This window comes from Crocuta crocuta, unplaced genomic scaffold (assembly GCF_008692635.1).
Source record: "Crocuta crocuta isolate KB4526 unplaced genomic scaffold, BGI_CrCroc_1.0 scaffold742, whole genome shotgun sequence".
Lineage (NCBI taxonomy): Eukaryota > Metazoa > Chordata > Mammalia > Carnivora > Hyaenidae > Crocuta > Crocuta crocuta.
The window spans coordinates 1,441,758-1,469,682 of NW_027530354.1; the positions used below are offsets into that span (position 1 = coordinate 1,441,758).

At 37.4% G+C, this 27,925-nt stretch overlaps 1 protein-coding gene across 2 annotated transcripts in view; it reads left to right on the plus strand.

Annotated features, from left to right (window-relative positions):
- The window catches only part of CTTNBP2 (cortactin binding protein 2), a 301,900-nt gene that overhangs the window by 205,997 nt on the left and 67,978 nt on the right, over positions 1–27,925 (plus strand). The window contains exons 5-6 of one of the 2 annotated variants that reach the window (XM_077765846.1): positions 9,676–9,900; positions 24,961–26,605. In XM_077765846.1, coding sequence (XP_077621972.1) covers positions 9,676–9,900; positions 24,961–26,605 — 1,870 coding nt within the window. Of the gene's footprint in view, positions 1–9,675; positions 9,901–24,960; positions 26,606–27,925 lie in introns of those variants that run through there. The other variant, XM_077765845.1, reaches the window with a different exon arrangement.

The window sequence follows — 27,925 nt, forward strand, 5'->3', positions numbered from 1 at the left end:
AAATAAATACCCTAAACATTTACCTCATTTGAAATAAGCATAAAGATATTAAGCATGGAAATAATGGTATAAAAGTGTGAAGAGAAGCAAGAAATTGGTTCTTCTCCTTGGTGGAGCATTGAAGTACTTGGGGAATCTTGATAGACTCATCATTGAATGTTGAGCGGAAGCTGAGTGTTTGCAGAGTTACACGTGGTTCAGATGAGCAGCTTGGACTGAGAACTACTGCTTTAACTGTTTTAATCAAGATAAAATATGTACAGAGATAATTAGGAAAGTGGGGATATTGCCAAAAATACAAAAAAGAATTTTCTTGTTCTCAAATTTATGCTAATTGATTTTAAAATAGAAAACGTTTCAAAGATACAACAGCAAATTTTAATAAGAGACAAGATTATTTTCCAGTGGCAAGACTTAGTTTTATGAAAAAGTCCTCTTTCTTCAAATGTGTGTCTAATTTGTACATGATACCAAGCAAAATTTTAATTGCTTTTTTTGAGACTTATTTTATCAACTTCTATATTTCATCTTGGAGAATAAGCTAGTATAACAACAACTTTTAGAAACTGATATTGTGAAGGAGGCTTGTCCTACTGGTTGGTAGGATTTAATAATACAAGTTAAACATTGATACTGGCAAATTCTGAATAGGAAGGAAACAGTTGAAGGTTCAAAAACAGACCCAGTATTGTAGAGGTAATACAACTCATAATGATAAAAGGGACAATTCAACACAAAGATGTAAATGTTTGTAGGACTAGTAATAGAGCTTCAAAATACATGAAGCAAAAACTGACAAATTTAAAGGGAGAAATAGACAATTTCATAATCATAGATTTTAATACCTCTTTTGGTAGTTGATAGAACAACTGGTAATATACGAGTAACACTGTCAGCCATCTTAATTAATTGACATTTATAGAATGTATTCAGCAACCTTAACAGTTAAATGAGAAACTAGTAAGGATAAGGCATTCATAAAAAACTCCAAATATCTGGAAACTTCTGAGAAAAACATCTTCTCTATAATTCATGTGTCAAAGACAAAATCACAGTGAAATTAGAAATTAATTTGAACTGAGTGATAACAAAAATGCATCAAAATATTTGAGATACAGCTCAAACAGTACTTAGAGAAAAACTTAGTGCTTTAAATGCATGCATTTATTTTTATTTATTTTTTAAAAGTTTATTTTGAGAGAGATCACAGCAGGGGTGGGGCAGAAAGAGAGAGAATCCTAAGCAGACTGCACAATCAGCACAGAGCCAGATGTAGGGCTTGAACTGACAAACCACAAGATTATGACCTGAGCCAAAACCAAGAGTCAGACGCTTAACTGAGTGAGCCACCCCGATGCTCACAAATGCTTGCATTTAAAAGGAGAAACATCTAAAAATGATGTAAGGTTCTACCTTAAGAAACTATAAAGAGGGGAGAACAAAGTAAACCCAAAGTAGAAGGAAAAAAAATTGTTAAAGAGCAGCAATCAGTGAAATACAAAATAGATAGTAAAGAATTTTAATGAAGCCAAAATCTGGATAATTAAAAAAATCATCAAAATTGACATATTCCTGGGATGCCTGCTGGTTCAGTTGGTAGATAATGGTCTTGATCTCAAGATTGTCAGTACAAGACCCACATTGGGCATAGAGCTTACTTAAAAACAAGAAAAGAAAAAGAAAATTTGCTATTTTCCTAACTAAAATGAGCAAGAAAACAAAAGAACCCAAATTACCAATATTGGGAATGAAAACAAGGGATTATCACTACAGAACATATAGATATCACAGAGATAGTAAGTGAATACTATAAAAACTTGAACATCCTAGATGAAATGGGCAAGTATCTTGAAAAATACGACTTAAAAATTGCTATAAGAAATAAAAAATCTAAACAGTCTCATATCTGTTTTAAAAATTCATTAGGAAAAACCTTTTTCAAAGGAAGGCTCCAGGCCTGGATGACTTCACTGGTAAATGCTATCAAACATTAAAAAAATATATTGTTAATATGCACAAACCTCTTCAGAAAATACAAGGGGCCATCATGGCCTATTTTATTTTATGGGGTTAGCAGTCCTTTACTCCCCAGTCTGGCAAAGATATTTAAAAAATAAAGAAGAAAATTATAGACCATTATCTCTCATAACTACACATGCAAAACACACTACTGTTGGTGGGAATATAAATTGACAAACTCTCTCTGCAGAGGAATTTGGTAATTTCAGAAGTCATCAAAATATTTTTATTCTTTAATCCAGTAATACTAAAACTATGGATTTCTCTAAAAAATATTGCCACAGGTTTACCTCCACATATGTTAGAACAATAAAAAACAAAGGGATAATAATGAGATTTTCTTAAATATATTAGATTTGTTTGTGCAATACTACTAAAAACATTGGTATAAATTATTGAATTGGGAAATAGCAAATTAAATGGGAAAGGCTACTTAAACATATTCCCTTAAGTCCTTGATAACTATTTTTAATACATGCTTAAAATAATTTGTGGAGTACAAAGCAAATTTAATGGTGACTTCTGATGATTGAATTATGGATGGTAGTTTTTTCCCCTTTTACCAGTATTTTTCCACATTGCTTAGTGAACATGTATTATATAAAAATATAAAATAGTTCATGTATTAACATAGATTTGGATAGTTTTTTTTAAATTGTTGAATAATAGTGCCGCTTTCATGAAATTTAAAATTATTTTGTTTTGGGGTGCCTGGGTGGTTCAGTTGGTTAAGTGTCCAACTTCGGCTCAGCTCATGATCTCACAGTTCATGAGTTTGAGCCCCGCCTTGGTCTCTGTGCTGACACATCTCAGAGCCTGGAGCCTGCTTCTGCTCTCTCTGCTCCTCCCCCATTTGTGTTCTCTCCCTTTCTCTCTCTCTCAAAAATAAACAGTAAAAAATTTTGTTCATAAAAAGTTATTTTTTATATGAAAAGTTCACTTATAATTAACAGTCCCCAGTAATAGAAACCATTACTTTTAACCTTAAATAACTATCTGGTATGTGTGGGATATTCTGCTAGTAGTTCAAGTTACAGAGGCATAAAAGGTATTGTTTTAACTTTCTACTATAGTTAAAGATAATGCTACTTGTAGCAATTAAATGCCTATGGCAGAGTTGGCAGGTTCATCTGTGTCCCAGTTCTGATTGATGGGTGGTGGCTGCCTGGAGACATGAATTAGGACAAATTGCGAGATTTTTCCTGGATTCAGCTTCCAGTGTGTTGATAACTTAATAATGCCTACTCGGAGCAGGAGAGCAGAACAGTGTAGCACTGTGTGCCATTCTTGACCCAGTTAGGGAATAAAGGTAATCTTATTTTTACAGGTGTGCATGGGCCACATATCTGGCCGAGATGTGCACTGATGGATGCGTGCTAGGTGGCAATGGCATATGAGGTCAAAATAAAGCATTGGGAGATTATTGCTGGCTCTGATTTGTGTGAAACCAAGCCATTTCATGGATTTTGTTAGAATCGTCTACATTTCTGAGAGAAAATTGGCAGTTTACTGAAGTATGACTTGTAGATTTTAGCCTTAGAAATCAAATCTAAGTCTGTCTTGATATATGGTTCATAATATATATTATGTGTATTCCCGGCATGACAGTTTCCACACATTCAGGTTATTATGTCCTTGAGCAGGTACAACCCTGTAGTTGACAGAAAGGTTGGGGAATGAGGGCAGGAGGAGAAAGAGCAGGAAAAAATGTGCTTCTTTGGCTACTCCAGTATGGCATGACAGATTGTGCGATGCCATGACACTCCTTCATTTCTATGTGCTGTGTATGTCTTGCTACATATACTGAAATTAACTTATCAGACTTTTTGGCATTTCAGTCATAATCCATGGAGTTACGTTTTGTTCCCAGCTAGTGAATTTCGATGACTTTGCGATCATCAAAGGACAGTGACTGTGTTCCAAAACACTGCTGTTTTACCCTCTGCCATCCATTTACCCACTCTGTGTTTGTGCGTGTGCATTGTGTATAAAGGCGTAAACACACTCCTACATTTTCAACTCCTCTTAGAGTGAGAATGAGCTCTGAGGATATGGCATATCTCTGGCTTTCCATTCCCTTTTGTTTACAAGTGGGATTTTGCCCCCTTTCTGTTGAGAAGAGTGCTTCATTTTTTTTTTCTTTCTTTTTTTTTTTTTTTTTGTCTTGGTCTACTTGAACTCTTTTCCAGTAAGACAGAAATTTAGAGTAAGATAGGTAAATTTTTATGTTGGTTGTTTGGAAGAACCTCAACGTATTTTCCATCCCTCTTGAATTGGAATAATAGTATTTCAGGGTTTGAGAGGAGTGTAACTGTAGAAACCAGTGACCTTCCTCATCTTTGAGATCCTTGGATGCCGTTTCTACCACATTTCTTTAGCCTACATTTGAAACACAGCCAGAAACACAGATTTCACTCCAGTCCGATGCAGCTTATTGTATCTCTAGAATAGCTTTGGCCCTTAAGAATTTTTTTTATTATCTTGGCTGTAATTGTATTGTTCAGGAGTAATGTAAATAGTCCAGTACCTCTTTAAACTCGAAATGCCTTCAGGTACTGAAAGAATGCAGTCATGCCTCTGTAAGTCCCTGTAAGCGTTCCTATTTCCTTCTGCTCTTACAGTTGAGTTCTGTTCTCAGGTCCTTTTTCTATTGATCATTATTTAAATATTTCACCCAGAAGTGAGCCCTGTAGTCCAGGAATTTTCTAGTTCTGGTATCTTTTTCTATTAAATAACGAAACTTGGAAATGAGTTGCTGATTTGCGATGTGGGAGAGGGACAGTTTCCATTTTATGGTTCACTCCTTGAATATAGTGTTGATCGCAACCCCTAAGTTTCCCATACGTCTATGTTTGTACTCAAGAATTGGCTCCTATTTATTCCTGAGAAAGTCCATCTCATCAGATTGTGCTCATCATTTCAACTATCCCTTGTGGTTTTAGATGATTTGTACCCGAGATAGTGGCAGCTGTGTTGAGTAGGCTTGAGCTGAGGACAGAATTTCCAGGTCTTATAGTTAGATCTGTATTAATGCTTTAAAAATTTTTTTTCAGTTAATTAGTGCTTTTTGATAATGCGATTTTTGGAAAAAGCCTATTTAGAAACTGTATTTTCTTGAATTGCCTACACTTAAATGATATTCTTTGAAGAATCTTAAAATTGGAAAAAAACCCTTACATTTGATTTGATTAAATTACTTTAGTATATGGTCAGTAATAATGAAAGTACATATAGAGCATTGAGAAAACTCTTAACTTCTTGAGAATATGAAGTCATGTTCGTGCCTTTTAAACTTCATTTCTATGTACTGGTGGGAATAGTGTTGTAAACATTACTTATTTTTGAGCCCTTGTTAGTGTTCCAAAATACTCTAGTCCTAACTGTCTTTTAGTGCTAAAAAGTGTGAGCTTTGGAGTAAGACTGCTTTGGTTAAATATCAGCTTCTCTTTAAGAAGACCTTGGGAGAGACGGTCTTTCTAAGCCTCAGTGTGCTGGTCTGTAAAATGTGAATTAAAATAATGGCTATCTGTTGGACTGATTCTTAAGAGAAAATGAATATAAAACAATTAGCAATAAATGATGTCTCAATAAATGTTGCCTTTTATATGTATTTTTTAAATGTTACAAAATCATTTTGGTTTTTCATAAGATAAAATAATTTTAGCTATATGTTTTTTTTTTTAAATATTTTAAGTGTTTATTTATTTTGAGAGAGAGAGAGTGCAAGCAGGGGGAGGGGCAGAGAGCAAGAGACACAGAATCCGCAGCAGACTCCAGGCTCTGAGCTGTCAGCACAGAGCCTGATGTGGGGCTCCAACTCAGAAACCATGAGATCATGACTTGAGCTGAAGCCAGACACTCAACCAACTAAGCTACCCAGGCGCCCCAGCTGTATGTTTTTAAATGTGTTTTAAAATTGGTGGTATGTTTTAATTGTGACCCACAATGCAAGTGTTTGATTTTTTCCCTAAGGAAATTATATGCTCTAGGACAAGTTGAATATTTAAGTATTTTTCCTTTTATTATTACTAGTCAGGCCCAGCCTAGTTCATTTGGTCTCATCAAACAATGAAAACCCAAAGTAAGAACTCTGTATTTGTCAAGTCCTCTCCTAATAATGTCCATGTTTTTATTTCTTTCTTGACAAGATCTTATAAAACCTCAGATTTTGATTGAAGTTATATTTTTACCAATATAACTAGGCTTAAGGGTTCCTTTAAAAATCTGTTTTCATAATTTTAGTCTGTCTTTATAATGACTCATTTCCCTGAAATGCATTTCGTTCTCAAGTAATTCTGATGCATAAACCAGGAAGTTATCTGCACATTCAGCTCTTCCTTTTTTTAGGGAAAGGCCTCTTCATACCCAATATTAGAACCATCAAACCATCTTGTTACATGATATCCTTAGATATTAAAACTTGTATGTATCATTGACTTGCCCTTACCAAAAGTAATGTGGTACATTAAGAATTAAATAGTGTGTTATAAACTAAGATGTCCTGAGAAAGATAAGCATTTTTTCAAGAATGTTAAAAGGAATAAGCATTTAATAGTTGAAAAATGGGTAAAATTAAGGGATTTCAATTGGCTCGGGCATGTGTTCTGTTATAGATGCTTGCCTAAATCCAAATTAAGCTAAACTCTAAAACTTTTGAGATGAGCAAAAGGGGAGGTGGCAGCAGTGAGGGTTAGTGGTCAGTGGGAAGTTACCTGAGCTAAGGAGGGGAAGGGGTCCCAACCTGCCAGCATCATGTGGACAAAGGCATGGGGGGAGTGGTGCTGAACAATGAATATGGGAGCATTGAAGGGCTGTAAGCAGAAAAGTGACTGAGGTTTCCTTAGAGAGGTATTCTGACAGTTCCATGGTAAGCACGGAACTGCCGTGTATCTCTATTAGATACAATCCAGATTTGGAGTGTAATTAGTACAAAGAACCATGACCCATAGAAAACCAGCTGCTATCTATCCCTTGTGGTTTTTCTGAAACTGCTCGTGCCTGGTTTTAGAATGGAGAGTTAATTGAGTCCTTCCTGGGATCCCCTAGTCTGCCTCAGGCATTGGGTAAACTACTACTTGGTCATCATTTTCTTAGGAATTAGTTCTGCATAGAGTAGTCTGACATTGGCCTAATTCCTCCCCAGGTTTCTGGTAAGATGATCCCTTTGTGATGAAACTTGACTCCTTCTAATGGGAAATAGCCTGAGCTCTTTCCTTAGGGGGCTCTGGGTTGCAAATTATATTTTCCTAAGTCTGTTGGATGCTACATTTATCTGTGCAGCAAGAATACATTATATACCCTTTGTTCTGTGGTGGGTTGGAAGGATGTCATCTGAATAAAAATGCTCCTACTTGAAAGGAGCTCAAAGCAAAAAGTTCAGGAGAAGACAGCCCCACTAGGCTCAGAGTGACTAGATTCTTCCTGTAATAGAGATTACAAACTGAGCATCCTGTCATCTCGCACTCCCAGATTTCGTTTAGATGAAGATGTGTGAGTGTTTCCTATAGACTGAGTTGGGCCTATGGACACCAAAGGGTGGGAATGAGATTGATTCAGGTCCTGTTGATTAGAGAAGTCTGGAGAACATGGAACCTCAGTTGGCAAAAACTAGATTCTAGATGCTACATAAGGAGTGTGTGCAGGGCTAGCTTCCTGAGTGTATGACTCCTACAGTTGCAGAGGGCCGTGCGCTTAGGAAGGACTCCTGCTTGGCTAAATGGTATGCTGTCACCATTGTCTTGAAATTCTTAATTTTTGAACAAAAAGCTCTATGTTTCATTTTATACTGGGTCTTGCAGATTATATAGTCAATCCTAAATTTATCACCTACATTGAGGGAAACTATAAATGAAGAGACCCAGCAGAGGGACAGGGGGTGGCCTCTAAAGTCAATGAGTACTTCATAGGGAAACAGCAGGCTTTAACTATTCACCATACTTGGTAAGGCTAGTCTTCCAACCGAACCAGTCACATAGAATGTTCCTGTTCCCTTCATCTCCATCTTTATCATCTACCTCCTGTCCCTTCCAACCCAAAGAGAACTAAAACCACTTATTAGGAAGAGGAGGAGAAGATATGTGTAAAGGGAGAGAGGTTTTCATAAACCCTCCTTTCCCACATGATGCATGTTAGCCTGCAGCAGATCCTAGCTGGGGAAGGAAAGAGGTCATACCACTCAGGTTGGATATTCTAATCAAATCGAAACTGGTTTATGTCTTCAAATGACAATAGGACTTTTATTCGAGAAAAGTAAGAGGAAAACAAAAAAGTAAGAGAAGAACCGTATGGGTATCTCAAGTTTTCATCCAGGGGTGGAGGATGAATTACTACATTGAATGAAAATTAAGAGAAAAGTGAAGGCAGAATGAAATTGCTGTTGAAATTGCATCTTGGAAGTGATACTTATTCACTGTATTGATCACATAATTGAATTAGAAGAATCTAGAAATACCAAATGCTTTTTGATTCTTAAATCACATTGACTTTTAAGTTTAAAATGATCCTATGAAGCTACCTTAACTTTAACAGTGAATTTGGGTTTTTTTTTAACCGTATTTCTTAATCTAATTTGGTAATAGGAAATGAAACGTTAGATTTTCCCATTTGTCATTTGCACTGCTGTTTATCTAGTTGTTGGCTTGCTGACAGTGGTCTAAAAATGGAAAAGTCTAGTTGTTCAGTGTAGTTACTTTTAAAGTGAGGAAATTTATGTAATATATCTTTTGAAAACACATTTAACATTTTAGACAATTAGCTTGATTTATTGGAAAGTAATTTAGTTTTCTCACTGGCCATGACATAGAATAATTGTTTTCTGGTGGCTATTCCCCATGACCCGAGTTAGGAAAATGTTGCTAGTTTCAATATATTTCCACTGCTATTTTCCATTTTATGCAAAGACTGTTGTAAGCTAATTATAGAAAATTGCATTTAGTGCCATGTGGATGTGAAATTAACTTTGACGCTGATGGACTAACATTGAGAGTAAAATGAGGTTACATTCTTTTCTGGGACTCTGTGAACTATATTTTAATGCCCTTCAACAATGAGGAGATATTTGCATTTTCTTGAATCTTCTGGAGGTTTGTGGTAGTTTAGTGAAACTTCACGAAATATGAATGTTGTGACTTTTTGACATAAAAATTTCATGAAGTATTTTCATCTCTAGCAAATATCCTTATAAATTCTTTCTGGCTATATGAAACTTGGAGGAGATTTATATTTTGTGACTTAACTTGATGAGTATCATGTGAAACAAGTTCTGTCAAGATAGAGATGATTTTATTTTTGAATTTTTGCTAAAAGTTATTTTAATTGTTGGTATTTCTCACTTTAAATTAGAAAAGACTGCACCTAAAATACAGATCCTTGAAGGAGGGAGCATCATGGGAAAAAACTGTATGTGCATCATTTGTAATTTAAAAGACATTCTTAAAGAAAGAAAGATTGAAAGTAGACTGAATGGCATGCCATGCTAGTCAGGGATTGGGGGCACATTCCCCTCACTTCTTGCTCACCGCCTGACGTCTTATGTAAGCCATTACTCAGAAACAGTCGTGAATACCATTTGGAAAAATAATCACAAAACCTTCTTATAAATATCTTCCTGTGTATTTTTATTTCTTTTTTCAATATGTTCCTCTGATTTTGTTCTAGGCTCGCAGGAAGGAGGTATTTATCCAGGAACGGTATGGGAGATTTAATTTAAATGACCCATTCTTGGCACTACAGAGAGACTATGAAGCAGGTGCTGGTGATAAAGAGAAGAAGCCAGTTTGCACCAACCCCCTCTCCATCCTTGAAGCAGTCATGGCCCACTGCAGAAAGATGCAAGAAAGGATGTCCACACAGCTGGCTGCTGCTGAGAGCAGACAAAAGAAGGTATTGAGACTTTCCAACAGTCATTTGCCTTATAGCACAGTGCAGAATAAAGAAACCATCTCCAAGATTGTTGTTTGCTCTTAAATAATGTTATTTTTGGGAAGGGTTGGGATAAATGCTTAGAAATGCAAAACGCTGACAGATTCTGGTGGCCCTTTTTCTTTTTCTTTTGTTTTTAGTTGGGAAAGGATAATCTTTTATTTTTTTTCCTTTCATAGTTTATTGTCAAGTTGGCTTCCATATAATACCCAGTGGTCATCCCAACAAGTGCCCTCCTCCCTGCCCATCATCCACCTTCCCCTTTCCCCCACCACTATCAGCCCTCAGTTTGTTCTCCACATTCAAGAGTCTCTCATGGTTTGCCTCCCTCCCTCTCCCCAACTATTTTNAGGGCTGCATCTGGTGGCCCTTTTCAAATCTAATTCAAAAATAACACTAGGCTATAAAATAAGTATAAGAACTTATGTTTCCCATAATGGTTACTTTGATGCTTTCTTTAAAATATGCTCTCTCTTTTTCAGGGAGGGGGGGACTTTTCTAGTCCCATAAGATATGCTTAACTGCTAGGTGGGTGATCCAGTATTATAACCAGAACTCTAATCAAATGGCGGTGTCCCCAACTTACTCATCCAGCTTCTGTCTCAAAAACTTCTTTGCAACTTGAAATTACTTTTTTAAATGATGTCTTTGGAAAATGAAATTAGCATGAGGAGAATAGAATGAAATTTGTGTGGTGTATGCAATCTCACAACATGTCATCTGGAAGTCCTGGTTAGTCTCAAACTCGCCTCTGGGGTCTGATGGCTGTGTCCGCTGTAGACCTCCAGGCTCCTGCTCACATGTGTTTCATTTAAAGCAACCTCCTCATCGTTCCTCACCTCCCCCACCAACATACACACGTATTTATTGTACTTGAGTGCATGCTTCAAAGAGTCCTAAGGATTAAAAACTTACTGCAATCAGCCATAAGGAAATAGAAGTTGAGATTTTGCCCTTCTAATAGGCTGCCAAGACTACTGATACCATTGGTTAGAAGAGAGTAAGGAAGTCAGAGAAGTTAATGATGTCTAGTGTGATTAGAATTTAAAGCAATCTGTTCTTCCAACCATTATTAAAGCATGCGTTTAAATGTTTCTTCTGTTTGTCCTTTTCAGAGAACTTGGTATAGTTCACATGTAACATTTGGTTGATGATTAACCTGAATGTGGTATACTGTAAACATTTAGAATACTGTAATTTAATGTGTGTGTTTTCCCCCTGTAATTATATCTTTGCATTGACATATATGTGCCAATGTTCTCGTAGAGGTGTTGAATGAAAAGCAAACCTCTTCCTAATTATGTCACATGGTAGAAAACTAAAGCACTGGGTAAAATAGTACAGAAAAATAAGAAGGCTTTCCATGGATGTGAGGCAAAATCAGTTTTACTGTGGACTTTGCAAACCCTCTACAAAGCCCTGCAGACAGCCACTGAGGTCTCTGGAGATTTTCAGAAATCCTTAGGAACCGCATAAGCAGGAGCCAGTATATTTCAGCTGATGTCACTGAAGCTCATTTGTATTTCTTGGATGAGACACATTTCAATTATGTTCTTAACGTGTCAAATGAGCTATTTCATAATAAAGTGCTTCTGCTGGGTTTTATGCTATGTTATCAAAAATCAAGAAGATATTTTGTTTTTATTATAATTTTCATTTAATGTATAAAAATGGATGCTGTCCTAAATTTGACTTCAGTTTTGCATTTTATCTATTATTTCTCTTATGGGAGAAAAAGGAAGAAACTCATTTTGAGTTGAATCAAAGATTTTATTATCTAACTGATTTTTTTTTAAATCAACTTACATCCTGTTTGTTTCTGAATGACTGGGTCATTTCCAACCTGGCTGGGAGTGAAAGGAAATTGTTTCTGTCCTATGGGTCCTGTGAGGCTAATACGAAATGAGCCAGTGATCTGTCTCCCACGTATAATGGAGATACAGGCGTCCTTTATGGCCGAATTCATTGGTCTGTGTAGTCTCAGTGAAGGGTTGCTCTGATAGGCAGCACTACTCTTTATCCATAAAGGATATTCTATTCTGGTAGATTGTAGCATGTGAGAAGAGTTATATTTTGTACTCTTATCCTGAATCTTTACTTAGAAAGAAAATAAAGAAAATATCAAATCAGCTGATAAGAGCAGACCAAGGTCATCATTTTAACAACAAAATTACCTGTCACCTTTAGCCCTGAAAGTAAAAATTTTAACCAAACATTTTCACTTCTCTTGCAGATAGAATAAATTGCAGCTTTAAAAATCTAAAAGCAGCAAGACAAAAAATCCATTATTTTAAATGAATCCAGTTCTTTAAACTGTTGCCAGAGCAGAAGTTGGGGAAAGCAAAGGTCCCATTATCTACAATTCAAGTATTTATTATCTGACACTGGACATAGCTCTTTGGTAATTCGAAGACATTTGGCCTGAACGCTGCTCTGGTTGGCCTTTCAAGGCAAGGGAAGAAGCTCCATGCTCATTCATGCATTGATTCCTGCTGAGACTACTAATAGTAGGGTTAACTGTTTGGCAATTTGTGTGCCAGGAAAATTTGGGCAAGAGTCAATTTGGCAAACGGACTGAGCCCGTAAAGCCACTTTGAATAAGCTAATGAGTAATCATCGTGGGGAACTTTGCCTCTAGTAATCTACTTTCTGTTTAGAGCCAGTAACCTAGGATGTAATGATATTTGGGTTTTTATTATTTATCATGTGCATCAACTGTTAATGGAATTTCTATTCTAATTTATTTTCAGTCATTTATTCATACTTCTATATTTCTAGCCCTGAAAGAGGAAAAACCTTTTAATTTGAGCAGAGCCTTTAAAAGTCAGAAGCCAAAATAATAACTGGGAAATTCAGAAGGGAGCAATTTTTTTAAACCAGTGAAAAAACTAATAGTAGCTCTGTGTATTAGCTATATATTCTTCTAGGTGGCAGCTTAGTATGATGAGGTAAGTTGCAAGGCACTAGATATTCCAGGAAGGGTTCTTAGTTGTGAGCAAGTGAAGCCCCAGCATTCACAGAGTTAAGCAAGTGTTTAGGTTGGCTTAAGCATGGTAAAGCAGAGCTGGGAAAGCAAGAGGACCAAGTCTTAATCACCCAGCATCACTGACAAATGCTCACTGTCAATCACGTCTGCAGTAGGCAGGCTTCTGGTGATGAGAGGTGAATACTGTAGCTTGTTGATGCCGGACAGCATGACTACCATCATGCTCTAGGTCTTGAGTGTGGTCTCCCCTGGCCCTGCTTCTTCACATCACTCATCTCCAAGTTAAAGCCCAAGAGCAGATGCATCTGGTTGGCCAAGCTTAGGCCCCACACCCTCTCTCTGGCTACAAGGAAGACCAGGAAAGTAGCTCTTGGGCATATTTAGCTTCTACAGAGAATCATAAGGTGGAGAATTCTCCTGACATAGGAAGGAGCTTCAGGTGCTAGATAACCAAGGAAATAACAAATGGACCAGAAAAGAACAATCAATTTATTTGTTTTAATTTATTTCATATGCCTTTTGCTTTCTGTGACGAATAATTGTATTTGGTTCCATCACTTGTATTCAGTACTCTGTATTTCATTATATAATGGTTACTTTTTAACAGGGAAATACAGTTTAAGTTGCTTTCTAGATGTTCAAGAATAACACGATATAGAGTCATCTAAATAGTATTTTTTAGGAAGAGTATTTAGGATATTTTGTACATGAATTTTTAGCTCATCCCTTAGTCTTTTTTTGTTTTTTGAGGAACTTAAAATTCTTTAATATGTATTTATTTTTGAAAGAGAAAGAAAGAGAAAGAGAGAAACAGAACATGAGCAGGGGAGGGGCAGAAAGAAGGAGACATAGAATCTGAAGCAGGCTCTAGGCTCTGAGTTGTCAGCACAGAGCCCGACACGGGGCTCAAACTTAGGAATCACGAGGTCATGACCTGAGTCAAAGTTGGACACTTAACCAACTGAGCCACCCAGGCACCCCATGAATCTTTTTTTGTATAATTAATTTTGACTCTCCAGGAGCAGTGCAGAGTCAGTATTAAGGGTGTGGGGGTGAGGGGGAGGAACTGGAGACGGAGGCCTGTAGCTCTAAGCAGACATTTAGAAGAGAGGGTGGTTAACTTGATCCTTGTCTTACCCTCCCTCTCTTGACACTCTAGATGAAAAGGAAGGGGCAGATGAAAACTGCAGAGCCCAGAACTGCTGACTGGTTAGCTACAGCCCCTATAAAGAAAAAACAGTCTTGTAATATATCTTCTTGTTATGTATTTGTTGACCAGGATTGGGCAGATGTGTGGAGGTGACCAGGTGGAGAAGGAGACAAGGATGCACTGGGTGTTGAATGCTTTAAGAGTACAATGAGGAATATAGTGAAATGTCATAAGAGTGTCCTGGGATTGTAACAAACATGCACTCTGCCTTCACATTTTACAAATGACCATAATTACTTTCCACTCTGTTTTCTACTTGGAATTAGAACAAATTGCCTTTACATTGCTGCTCTGCTCCCACCTACATAGTTTTCCCTTTCATTCTGTAAAAACAGTTGTTTGGTGCTTCTTCATTCATGGCTTCCAGTCCGGGTGCTATTCCTGGAGCAACCACCCACTTTCTCACTACCAGTGAAGCTATCTTTGTTCTTCTAAGCTCTTCCACATAATCCATTGCTTTTTGCAAAAGGGATTGGTGTGCTCATGCAAAATTCCCTTTTGGCCACTACTTGAAAGTAGAAATCAGCGAGAGCTCTATAACCTATGTATATAGGAGGCTCTGGTTCCTTTATAACTGTAGTAGTACATGGTTGAGTTGGATAGAAACAGCTACCCAATTAAGTTCACAGCCCCTCGAGCACTGCTCAAAACTGTCCCAGATTGAGCCATTGAGAGCCCCCTCCCTTTTTTAAATGTTTTATTTATTTTTGAGAGAGAGATAGAGACAGCGTGAGCAGGGGAGGGTCAGAGAGAGAGGGAGACACAGAATCTGAAGACAGGCTCCAGGCTCTGAGCTAGCTGTCAGCACAGAGCCCGATGCGGAGCTCCAACCCACGAACCGCGAGATCGTGACCTGAACTGAAGTCAGACACTTAACCGACTGAGCCACCCAGGCGCCCCTAATGAGAGCCCTCTGAAGCTGGCTCCTTTTGATATGTTTCCATCATTCTTTGAATACTTCTTTACTTTCTTGCAGCAAGATATTCCAGGCTTATATTTTTCCTATCCCAATCCCTGGAATTAGCTATTACTCCCAGGAGCACTAGTTTCCTTCTTAATGGGAGATGGTGTTTAGAAAAAAAGCCTAGAGCTAGGAAATTATGTATATTTATCATAACTATATATTTTTATAAATACATATTTATATTTTATTTATATGTCTGTTATTATCAAACCATGAATTCATACTGATCTTGACACCTCTGGTTCTAACCCAAAATCATAAGGATATTCTTATCCTTTCTCTATTTAAAATTAACTCTCTGGGATGCCTGGATGGCTCAGTTGATTGAGCATCAGACTCTTGATTTCAGCTCAGGTCATGATCCCCAGGGTCATGGGATCTAGTCCCGTGTCAGGCTCCATGCTGAGCATGGAGTATGCTTGGGATTCTCTTGCTCTTTCTCTTTCTCCCTCTATCCCTCTCCCCTGCTCACATGGACTCTCCTTCTCTCTCTTAAGAGGACTAAAACAAACTAACTTTTCTAACAGTGGGAAACTTGGCTCCCGTTATACTTCAATTTATTTACTCTTTTACTCAAACCTAGAACACACAGAGTAGTATCAGAATTGCTAAATAGTACAATAAAAAGCAAACATACAAACCTGGAATTCACTATTGTTTACAGCTCTTTAAGGAAACATTACATGAAGTAAAACACTTACATGAAAATCTTAAATGTACAAATTGATGAGTTTTAAAAATGCATACACTTGTGGAATCTGACCCCTTATAGGATAGAAAATATTTCCATCACCACAGAAAATGTCCTGGAATACCTTCCGCATAAGCCCTGATCCAAGCAACCAATGAATATTCTTCTGATTTTTTTTCATCATCAACTAGTCTTATCTGTATACTAGACCTTCAGGTAAATGATGACTGTAGGTAAATATTAAGCCTCAAATGTAGGAACTCTAAGCCTCTCAATTTTTTTTAAATTCTTAAATGTTTTATTTATTTTTGAGAGAGAGCACAAGCAGGGGAGGGACAGAGAGGGGGAGGAATGAGGATCCAAATCGTGCTCTGCGCTGACAGCAGTGAGCCCAATGTGGGGCTCGAACTCACAAACCATGAAATCATGACTTGAGCTGAAGTTGGACATTCAACCGACCCAGGTGCCCCTTTAATTTTTAATATTGAAGTATAGTTGACATACAATGTTATGTTAGTTTCAGGTGTACAACATAGTGATTAGACAGTTCTGTACATTATGCAGTGCTTACCATGAGAAATGTAGCTACCATCTGTCACCATACAATATTATTACAATCTTATAGACTGTTCCCTATGCTGTACTTATCATTCCTGTGATTTATTTAACTGGTAGTTGATTACTCTTCACCTGTTTCACCCATCCCTTTACCACCCGTCCCCTCCCCACGCCAGGTAACCGTCAGTTTATTCTTTGTATTTATGTATTTGTTTCTGTTTTTTTGTTTGTTCACTTGTTTTTTTAGATTCTACATGTAAGTGAAATCATATGGCATGCATGGAAGAATCTAGAAGGTATTATGCTAAGTGAAATAAGTCAGGCAAAGAAAGATCAACTTTTTCTTTATCAAAATTGTTTTGGTTATTTTCATACAAACTTTAAATCAGTTTGTTGTTTTTTCCAAAAGTTTGCAGGCATTGGAATATTTTTTTTAATTTTTAATTTTTTTTTTTTTTTTTTTTTTTTTTTTTTTTTTTTTTTTTTTTTTTTTTTTTTGAGAGAGAGCAAGCACACAAGTGGGAGAAGGAGGGAATCTTAAGCAGGCTCCACACTCAGTGTAGAGTCTAATGTGGGGCTTGATCTCATAACCATGATATCATGACCTAAGCTGATATCAAGAATCAGATGCTTAACTAACTGAACCATCTAGGTACCCCAGAATTTTATTGAATTTGTAGACTAATTTTTTGAGAGTGGACATGAAGAAGACTGAGTGTTCCAACCCATTATCATAGCATATTTCTCCATTTTTTAAGTTTTTTTAATAATTTCTTTTTAGCAGTGTTTTGCTTTCAGTGTAGTGGTCTTAAATGTCTTTTGCTGGAATTATTCCTAAGTATTTTATGTTTTTGATGACATTGTGAATCACCCTGTTTCAAACATTTTTTTCCAAATATTTATTGCTAGGATACAGGTATTAACTTGAGTTTTGTATGTTGACATTGTATCCTGTGATCTTACTAAACTTGCCTATTTTCACAGTTGTTTTGTAGCTTATCTATGATTATATAGGTAAACAAACACACCGTCTGTGAATAGAGCCCATTTTACTACTTTCTTTCTCACTTGCCTATCTTCTTGCCTACCTGCCTTATTCTCCCCACAACCCCATCATTGCACTGACTAGAACCTCCCATGGTACAGTATTGAATAGAAGTAGTGAGAGAAGACTTCAGTGCTTTCTGTTTCTCAGGGAGGATACAGTCTGTGTTTCACCAATAAGTATGCTGTTCGATGTTTGTTTACAGATGCCCTTTATGGCTTTATTGTATGCAAAGAGGTTTTTATCATGAATAGGTTTTGCATTTTGTAAAATGGCTTATCTGCATCTGCTGATGTGGTCATGATTTTTCTCTTTATCCTTTTAAGGTGATGAATTACACTAATTTTCAAATACTGAAACAACTTGCATTCCTGAGGTAAACTTTAGAGAGTCACCTCTTATTAATCTTCTTTATATATTGCTAGATTCTGTTTGCCTATATTTTCCTAGGGAGTTTGGCATCTGTATTCATGAGTGATCATTTTTTTGTAAATTAAAAAAAAAGTACTTGACTGGTTTTGATTTGAAGGTAATTCTGGAATCATAACATGAATTAGAATATTTTCTTTTTTCTAAAGGGTATGTATAAGTTTGACACTATTTTTGTCTTTAATATTTAGTAGACATCACTATTAAAGCCATATGAGCTAAGACTTTTCTTTAGAGGAAAGTTTTTATTTGTGGATTCATTTTCTTTATTGTATTATTTTCTTTATTTTTCTACTTTTTGAGTGTGAGCATGCATACATATGTGCATGCCAGTGGAGGAGGGGCAAAAAGAAAGGGAGGAAGAGAATCTGAAGCAGGCTCCATGCTCAGTGCTGAGCCTGACTTGGGGCTTCATCTAACTACCGTGAGATCATAACCTGAGCTGAAATCTAGAATCCAGGAGCCCCAATTTGTAGATTCAATTTCTTTAAAAAATAAAAAGCCATTATAATTTTCTATGCCATTTTATGTCCTGAAATTGTGTATTTCAGAGAAATTTGATTTGTTGAATTTATTGACACATAGTTACTCATTATTCTTTAATATTCCTTCTGTAGGGATATTCCCTCTTTTATTCCTGTTATTTATAATTTGTGTTTTCTGTATAGCTCAATCTGTTTTTTTCTAAATGTTACACAATATTATTGATCTTTTCAATGAAAAATGTTTGGCTTTGTTAATTTCTCCATCATTTGTGTCTTATTTAGTTGATTCATTACCTTTGTCATTTTTTTCCCTTTTACTTTATATTGGCTTAACTTTTTTGAGCTTCTTAAGGTGAAACTTAGATGACTGATTTGAGACAACTCTTCTAATATGTGTAATTAAAGATACAAATTTCTATCTATCCTCTGCTTTAAATGCTTTAAATTCTCTTCTTTCTCTGCATTCCACAGATTTTGATATGTTGTGATTTTATTTTCATTCAGCCCAAAATCTGTTCTAACTTCCTTTGTGTTTTCTTCTTAAACCTTTATACTACTTAGAGGTATGTTTTATTTTTGAATTTTGGGGTATTCTTAATATTTACTGTGATTTATATACAATAATTCATTGTGATTTATGTACAGTAATTCTGTTGTCAGAGAATACATTCTATATGATTTTAGTCTTTTGTATATTGTTGGTGGTTTTTAATAGCTCAGTAAGTACATCAGAAGACTGTTACCTTCTGTAGACTCCTGCCAAATGCCAATTAGCTAAGGATGTGTTTGTGGTGTTATTCAGATCTATAGTCTTGCAGATATTTTTTTAATGAGAGAAGATTGTCATTATTATAGATTTATCTGTTTTTCCTTTTCCTTTTGTCAGGTTTTGCTTCATATATTTTAGAGATAATTCAGCCATCATTTATATTATCGTTTCTGTGTCTGTAATGTGTCTTTTTTTTCTTTGGCTGCTTTTAAGATTATTTCTTACCCTTATTTTCAGCAATTTTACTATGATGTACCTATGTATATTTTTTGTAAATATATATTTACAAAAAATATATATACATATGTATGTATATATATACAAATATATATATTTATATACACAAATATATATATTTCTATGCAATATATATTTATATAAATATAAAGAAATATATATATATTTCTTAGATACTTTTTCCCCCAAACTTAAGATTTTTTGGCCATTATTTCTTTTTTTTTATTCTCTATTTTTTTCTTCATTCTTTTTCCATTTTCAATTCCAGTTGTGTAGAATTTAGACCAGTTTATATTGTCCTACAGGTCCCGGATGTGCTGTTCACTTTTCTCAATGAATTTTATTTTCTATATTTCTTAAATTGTATACTTAACTTTTGTTCTGTTTTCAAATTCATTGTACTTTTTGTTCTACTCTCTCAAGTCTGTTGTTAAGCCTATTCAGTGAACTTTTTTCATTTTAGATTAATATCTCTTCTAGAGTTTCCATTTAGTTCTTTTTTCTTTTTTCCCTAGTTTCCATTTCTATGCCAGGATCCTCCTCTGTTCAATCATTGTGATATTTTCTTTGAAAATGGCTCCTTTAAGTTCCTAGTCTGCTAATTCCAATATGGATCATCTTTGGCCCAGTTTTTTTCAATACATTTCTCTTGACAGTGGATCACTTAAAAAAAATTACTTGCATGTCTAATTTTTTTTATATATTAGACATCCTGATTAATATGATGCAGACCATCAGGATTCTGTTATCTTCTGAAGAGTGTATTTTGTTCTAGTGAGCACTTAACCTGGTTACATTCAGATATCAACTGTCCCCTTGCAGCTGGCAGTAGCTGAAATATTTGCTCAGTTCTCTCCGCCATTAAGCAGCCATCTCTGTTTCAGTGTGGAGTCTCCCCTATGAATGTATAATTCAAGAGTCAACAAAGGATTCTGGTGTGGCTAATTGTGGCAGCCCCAGTTCCAGTTTTGACTCCTTGAGCCAGTATACGGAGTACTTGAGCTCCTATTGCCAGTGCTGTCAGGAGAGGGAACTGCCATCACTTGAAACGCTATGCAAGGGCAAACCTCATCCAATTCTGTTGGCTCCTTTCAAATGGGAGGGTGTGCTCCTCTCCTATTTTTTACCACTTAACACTCTCCAAAGCTTTCAAATAGTTGCTTTTTTAAAAATATTTTTTCCAAAGATTTTATTATCTGCAGAAGAGATAGTCTAATAAAAGCTATTTCACCATTGTTGGTAATGAAACTTTCTCTGATGTACTTTGTAATTGTTGAATTATAACTGCTATCTTATTAAAAAAATCCATCTGTATCCTGAATATGGTCTATTCTCTAGATCATTGTTTGCCTGGAAATTTGTTTTCAGAGGAAAAATACTGCAAACATTTAAATAGCACAAATGATTATTATATTATGAATGGAAAACATAACATTTTTTTTAATGTTTATTTTATTTTTGAGAGAGAGAGGAGACACAGAATCAGAAGCAGGGTCCAGCCTCTGAGCTGTCAGCACAGAGCCCAGTGTGGGGCTCAAACTTAGCCAACTGTAAGATCATGACCTGAGCTGAAGTCAGATGCCCAGCCGACTGAGCCACCCAAGCGCCCTGAAAACATAACATTTTTTAATACTAGGCGCAATGGTATATGCTTTCATACTTTGCATCATTTAATTCTATAAAGTAAGCCATTTTATTGCTCTGTTGTGCAGATAAGGGAACCAAATAGAAATGATCTGGAGAGAGAACTTACCAAAGTGACACAGCTAAGATGTTTGGGATCAGGCCTTACTTACTCTTGGAAGTACAAAGACTTTTTCTCCCAGACAGAATGACCAACGAACTTTTTTAATATAAAAAAAATATTTTTATGTATGGAATATGTTTATAAACCAATTGGAAGGAGCCAGTAGAGAGGGAGATGTTTAATATTTATAAAAAGCAGTGTGATAACTGATAGAGCAAGTCTCCGGTGACAGGAGAGAATGAAGTTAATTGTTGAAGAAAGTCTGTCTTTGAACAGATGTAAATCTTTCTCCCTTAGAGTGAAGGGAAGAAAATAGATTGGTGTGGTTATAAAAAACAAACAAAAACATGCTTAATGGAGGAGACAGGATGTAGAGTGAGTGAATTTTTTTTGATAAAAGAGTCTATTAGGGTCGTCTGAGAGTTCGTTGAGTGGCTATTGGGTGAAGTTTTAGGGAGAGTGGCAGAAGTTTAAATATTTCCTGAAGTAAATTATAGAGGAGGCTAAACAGTTACGTAGAGTGATTGATGACTGGGGCTCAGAATTCAGTTGAGTCTGGAGCCCTGTGTTTGTAGGTGCATTGATTGATTATGTGGCTTCCTTTGTGCTCTGCTATCTGTGGTCAGATTAAAAAAAACTTGTGTTCATCTGAGATAGGATTTATAAGTTCTGAGTGTTGAAAGAACAAAGATGCAAAAAAATTATGGGTGCTTTTTTTTTAAGATTTATTTTTAAGTAATCTCTACACCCAATGTGGGGATCGAACTCATGACCCCAAGATCAAGAGTTGCACACTCCACCAACTAAGACAGCCAGGCAGCGCCCATGGGGTGTATAGTAGTATAGTTTTCTGTCTAAATAGGTGAGATTTGTTGAGTTGATCTGCTAGAAGTCTTTCTTGAATTTGATTGTCAAGTGTGAGATGTAAGTTATCATTTCAGAAAAATTTAAAACTGTGATGATCCCTAGTGAAGAAATAGTGTGGGCAAGATGTATGATGTGGTAAGAAAAGCTTGAAACAGTGGAACTCTGAGTGCCGTGATTCTGACACTGATTAACTAGATGACATCAGAGAAATCACTAATTTAGCTTCTAGTTGTGCAAAATGAAGGTAGCCCTTAATGTTCTACTTTTTTCTTTTCCAGCTTCCAAGATAAATTATGGAACTCATTTTTAAAATAAGCTGAAAATTGACCTAGTTTTTGCTTTTTCCAACATTGTCATAAGAATTCAGGACAGTGGTTAATACAAAATTTAAAATCTTCTTGATAGTTCCACAGAAACTTACTATTTGATGCCTTTAGAAGAGTTAAATATGCTTTGACTATAAGTCAAATTTTTTGTGAGGCACCTAGATGAATAAAATATGTAGATAAATATAGTAATGACAGTATTATTTTCCCCACATCTTGCCTTCCCTATTTAGGAGTCACCCCTTAAATTTCATGTAGTAGAATAGAGTGTTTGCATATAAGCAATTGTCATTTATTATTCTGGGGAAATTACTTGTATTCCTGATCACCTATTTATAGGACCCATGCAATGCTATTCAGTTTCTTCAAGGTGGGAAGCATCCTAAGGTAAATGAATAATCTTTGACTGTAATGAGCCATTCTCTCCTTTTGGTTCCCTGACTGACTGTGAAAGTAATGGATTTTCTCAGCAGGGTGAGAAACAGGAGCACATTCTCACAACTGATGGATCATGTGAGCATCTCCTTCCTCTGTTACTAATGACTGAAAACTAACTTAAACAGTTACTGGATCTCATGAGAGTATATTTATATCTAATATCTGGGGTGGTAGTCGGTGGGGGGAGTCCTTTCTGTGTCTTTATCAGGTAAATCTTTAACCTTTGTGAATCCTGAGGCCCTTTAATGGACTCCCAGTGGAATGCTTCTCTAGGCGGGAAAGTGAGGCATGTGGACCTGCCTGACTGCTGCAACCCCACTTAGGGGTTTGTCCTTCATGGGCACCTCATGGCAGATGCTCTTCTGGAAAGAAGTGAGAAGCCTGTGCAGATATGTTACAGTAGTAACTGTAAGGCCTGGGCACCTAGAAAAGCCATCAGGGTGCAGAAGTTTGTTGTTTCTGTGAACTATGTTAATTTCATTCCTCCAATTTATTAAGCACCACTGTGTGCCAGACACTGTTCGAGGTCTTGGGAACACAGCAGCAAAGAAGGCCTAGCCCCGCCCTCATGGAGTCACATGTTAGTGGGGGCAGGTAGATGCTAAACAAAAAGTGATGAGCACAAGGGTGGAAGAGACCATTGTTTTCAGTGGGACAGTGAGAAGGAGGCCTCACTGTAAAGGGGACAGCTGAGCAGAGGCCTGGAGGAAATAAAGAAGTCAGACTTCTGTGCCCTTGCATGCTTTTGTGAATATCAGAAAACCCTACCTGGCTGAGCAAAATAAGTCAGGCAGAGAAGGACAGATACCATATGTTTGCACGTATAGGAGGATTCGGAGGAATTTACCAGAGGACCATGGGGGAGAAGAAGGGGAAAAATAGTGGGGGACAGGAAGGGAGGCAAATCATGAGAGACTCTTGAATGCTGAGAACAAACTGAGGGCTGATGGGTGGTGGGGGAGGGAATGGGGTGATGGGCATGGAAGGCACTTGTTGGGATGAGCACTGGGTGTTATATGGAAACCAACTTGACAACAAACTATTAAAAAAAGAAAAGAAAAGAAAACCCTACCTGGAGATACAAACTTTTTTTTTTTTTNTGGGTGGTGGTGGAGGGAATGGGGTGATGGGCATGGAAGGCACTTGTTGGGGTGAGCACTGGGTGTTATATGGAAACCAACGTGACAACAAACTATTAAAAAAAGAAAAGAAAAGAAAACCCTACCTGGAGATACAAACTTTTTTTTTTTTTTTTTTTTTTTTTTTTTTTAAACTCCTTCTCTACATTGAAACTAGAAAAATGTTTCTTGTGAAAGCATGAATCCTAGGGACGTTTGGCTTGGTGAGCAGACAGGGTCTTTTTGTGAAGGGAAAGATGCCCTTCTTTCAAGGCAGATGCTAGGGCAGATACTGGATGAGTAGACAGGGCTGGTTTTGGGTCTTTGGCTCACCTCTCCATCACCTCTCCAGCAGGTCATCATTGTGTTGTACACAGACTACATAGCCCAGGAACCCTACATGAAGGTGTGTGGTGGAATTCTGGGCAGGAGAACCACAAAGTCAAGGATCCTGAGGCAGGACAATGTTCAAGAACCAGGGAGGCCAGTGTAGTGGGAACTAAGGGAGTAAGTGGGATTGGAGGAGATGGGGTCAGACTTTGGGTTCACTGATACTGATTATAATTCTAGTAAGATATTTCTTTAGTTCTTGCAGGTTTTCAAAGAACTTTCATATATGAGTTCGTATAGTTTCTATAGCAGCCCATCATAAGCTTGCAGTTAAAAAAAAAAAAGTAGTACAATTAGCAAATGTGGAAGCATAGAATTTAACTACAGTTCTCTGTTTTCATCACTTTTCTTTATACTGCACCTCAGAGATTCATTACTAATCTTAAGGCATTTGAACTTAAAAAAAAAAAAACAATACCAGTTCCTTTACAGAGTTCTATTTTTACAAAAACAGAACTTTCTGAACTCTGTGTTGTGATTTGAGGTATTGGATTACTGTTCTTTTTCTATAGTTTAATAGATTTTTGAAATTCTCTATTACTGTGACTTAGATGGTATTCATGAAGCCATTTACATCTCTTTTCTCATTTAATGAGTATCTAAAATATTATCTTTCATATCACAACACATCTTAGAACTCTGGCATTTTAGCTAACCCAAACCACACAGTTGTTACACAATTAATAAAAATCTCAGAAGAAGCACTTCTTTGGCTGAAAGAATTCTCTGCATATTAATCGGGGCTATGAAATGTCTTTCAGCTGGAGATGGAAAAGCTTCAGCTGCAAGCTGTTGAACAAGAGCACCAGAAGCTGGCTGCCCGCCTGGAGGAGGAGCGCAGCAAGAACAAGCACGTGGTCCTGATGCTGGTCAAGGAATGCAAACAGCTCTCTGGCAAAGTCATAGAGGAGGCCCAGAAGCTAGAAGAGGTGATGGCCAAACTGGAAGAGGAAAAGACGAAGACGAGTGCATTAGAAGAGGAACTGTCTGCTGAGAAACGAAGAAGCACAGAAATGGAAGCACAGATGGAAAAACAGCTCTCAGAGTTTGACACCGAACGGGAACAGCTTCGTGCTAAGCTGCACCGAGAAGAAGCACACACCACTGACCTCAAAGAGGAGATAGACAAGATGAAAAAAATGATTGAGCAACTGAAAAGGGGAAATGACAGCAAACCAAGCCTCTCTTTGCCCCGAAAGACAAAAGATAGGCGTGTGGTCTCCATATCTGTGGGAACGGAAGGACCTGTGACAAGGTCTGTTGCTTGCCAGACAGACCTAGTGATAGAAAGCACTGAGCACGTGAAGAAGTTGCCTTTGACTGTGCCTGTAAAGCCTTCCACAGGCAGCCCCCTAGTTCCTGCCAACACAAAAGGAAATGTGTGCACCGGTGCCGCACTGGGCAGACCAGGTATTGACAGGCAGGCTTCTCATGGTGACTTGATTGGCTCCTCTCTGCCTACCGCCCCACCTCCAAGTGCAAACAAAATCGAGGAAAATGGACCGAGCACTGGCTCAGCCAGTAGCACACCCCCGCTTCCCAATAGCACTGCCCCTCCCACCGTGCAAACGCCAGGCATGGCTCCCCAGAGCTACTCACAAGCACCACCTATGCACAGTTTACATTCACCGTGTGCCAATGCGTCTTTGCATCCAGGTCTCAACCCACGAATCCAAGCAGCTAGATTTCGATTCCAGGGCAATGCTAATGACCCAGACCAAAATGGAAACACTACCCAAAGTCCTCCATCAAGAGATGTCTCTCCTACAAGTCGTGACAACCTAGTGGCCAAACAGCTAGCTCGGAATACTGTGACCCAAGCACTGTCAAGATTTACAAGCCCTCAAGCAGGAGCGCCCCCAAGGCCTGTAGCGCCCCCCACAGGGGACGGTGGCACCTGCCCTCCGGTCGGTCGGACCAGTTTAAAGACTCCTGGGGTAGCACGAGTTGACAGAGGAAACCCTCCTCCTATCCCTCCAAAAAAGCCAGGGCTCTCCCAAACTCCTTCTCCACCACATCCCCAACTCAAGGTTATTATGGATAGCAGCAGGGCCTCCAGTGCAGGGGCCAAAGTTGATAACAAAACTGTGGCTTCGCCTCCTTCCAGTTTGCCACAAGGGAACAGGGTAATAAATGAGGAGAATCTCCCTAAATCATCTTCCCCTCAGCTGCCACCAAAACCATCCATAGATTTAACTGTGGCACCGGCAGGCTGTGCCGTTTCAGCCCTGGCCACGTCTCAGGTGGGTGCTTGGCCTGCTGAAACCCCTGGACTGAACCAACCTGCATGTTCAGAAAGTTCCCTTGTCATTCCCACCACCATTGCCTTTTGCTCTTCCATAAACCCTGTTAGTGCCTCATCCTGTAGAACAGGTGCCTCAGACAGCCTCCTGGTAACAGCATCAGGTAAAGGGATTGCAATATTATACCATTTTTTAAGAATGTGGCCTGTCTTCTCACGTGCCTTAATTTCTTTCACGTTGCCTTGAAGCTTTTTTTTATTTGATACATTTTTTCCCTATTGCTTTCCTTTCTTTTCTTTTTCTTTCTTTCTTTCTTTCTTTCTTTTTTTTTTTTTTTTTTTTTTTTTTTTTTTTTTTTTTTTTTGGTGTTTTTCTCTAACTAAAGACTCCAGGGTATGGTGATTCATCTTGCTATATGAATTGCGATTCCTTTATGCTAAGTGCCTTCTTCTTTTAAAATAACCTGTAAGTAATGGTTTGGAGCACATGGAGACCATTCATTTAGAGATATTAAAGCATTTCCATGGGAAGAAAGACTGAAAGACTGTTGCTTCTTTTAAAATATTTATCTCCCAAGTGTTTAATATTAGGGGGTCATCACCAGACAATCTGTGTTCAATTCTGTCTCTTATGAGATAACATTAAAAAATCCTTTCAAGTGGTTATTAACACTACAGTCTATCTTGGGGATTATCCAATTGATTAGATTCACTCTGTAATTGGTATGTTCTAAGTTTTAATATCGGTTTGATACTCTTTTTAAAAACCTCAAAAATAGAATATGTATGTTTTAAGTCTCTGTTCTAAGTTTAGTTTATATCAAAAGCTGTTTACTCTGTTCCAAGCTGTTGTCTTCCAACACTTGAACACAGATGGATAACATAGCATGTGGGCTATATTAGAGAAGGTTTTCATTGCAGATGTGGCTTATGAAGTCAGTGAATCAGGGACTCTTACACAAAGAAGTTGATAAAGAACTGGATTTTTCCCTTTTTTATATGGTGCTAGAGGAAGCATTGCTTTTTATTGACATGACTGGATTAGTTCTTCACTGAGTAAATGTGGCTCTAAAATAATGTTGTAGTGTCAAAGTTCTGTTGAAACTTGAGAGAAGTCTCTTTAACCGTGGGATCTCAGTGGCTGCCAGAGACCATTGGTTTGAATGAGTGGGAACTTTAAGCATTAAAGGACCGTTTGGGTAGTGTTGCATTTAACACTTAAGGTAGGGGAAGTGGGAATGAGAAAAATAGGTACCATTGATCTTGCCAATTGTCAGGTAATGAGAGCAATCTACCAAGACTTATGCAATTATAAGCTGTCTCCTTGAAAATATGCTCCTTGAGAGGCTATTTGTATTTTGGTGCACAATTGGGAATTGGAAACAGCATGGACTTTAATGTCAGATCTGCACTGGAATCTAGACTCTGCAGTTTATGGCTGTGTATTTGGGTGATTTTATGGGACTGAGCAAGTTTTCCCATTC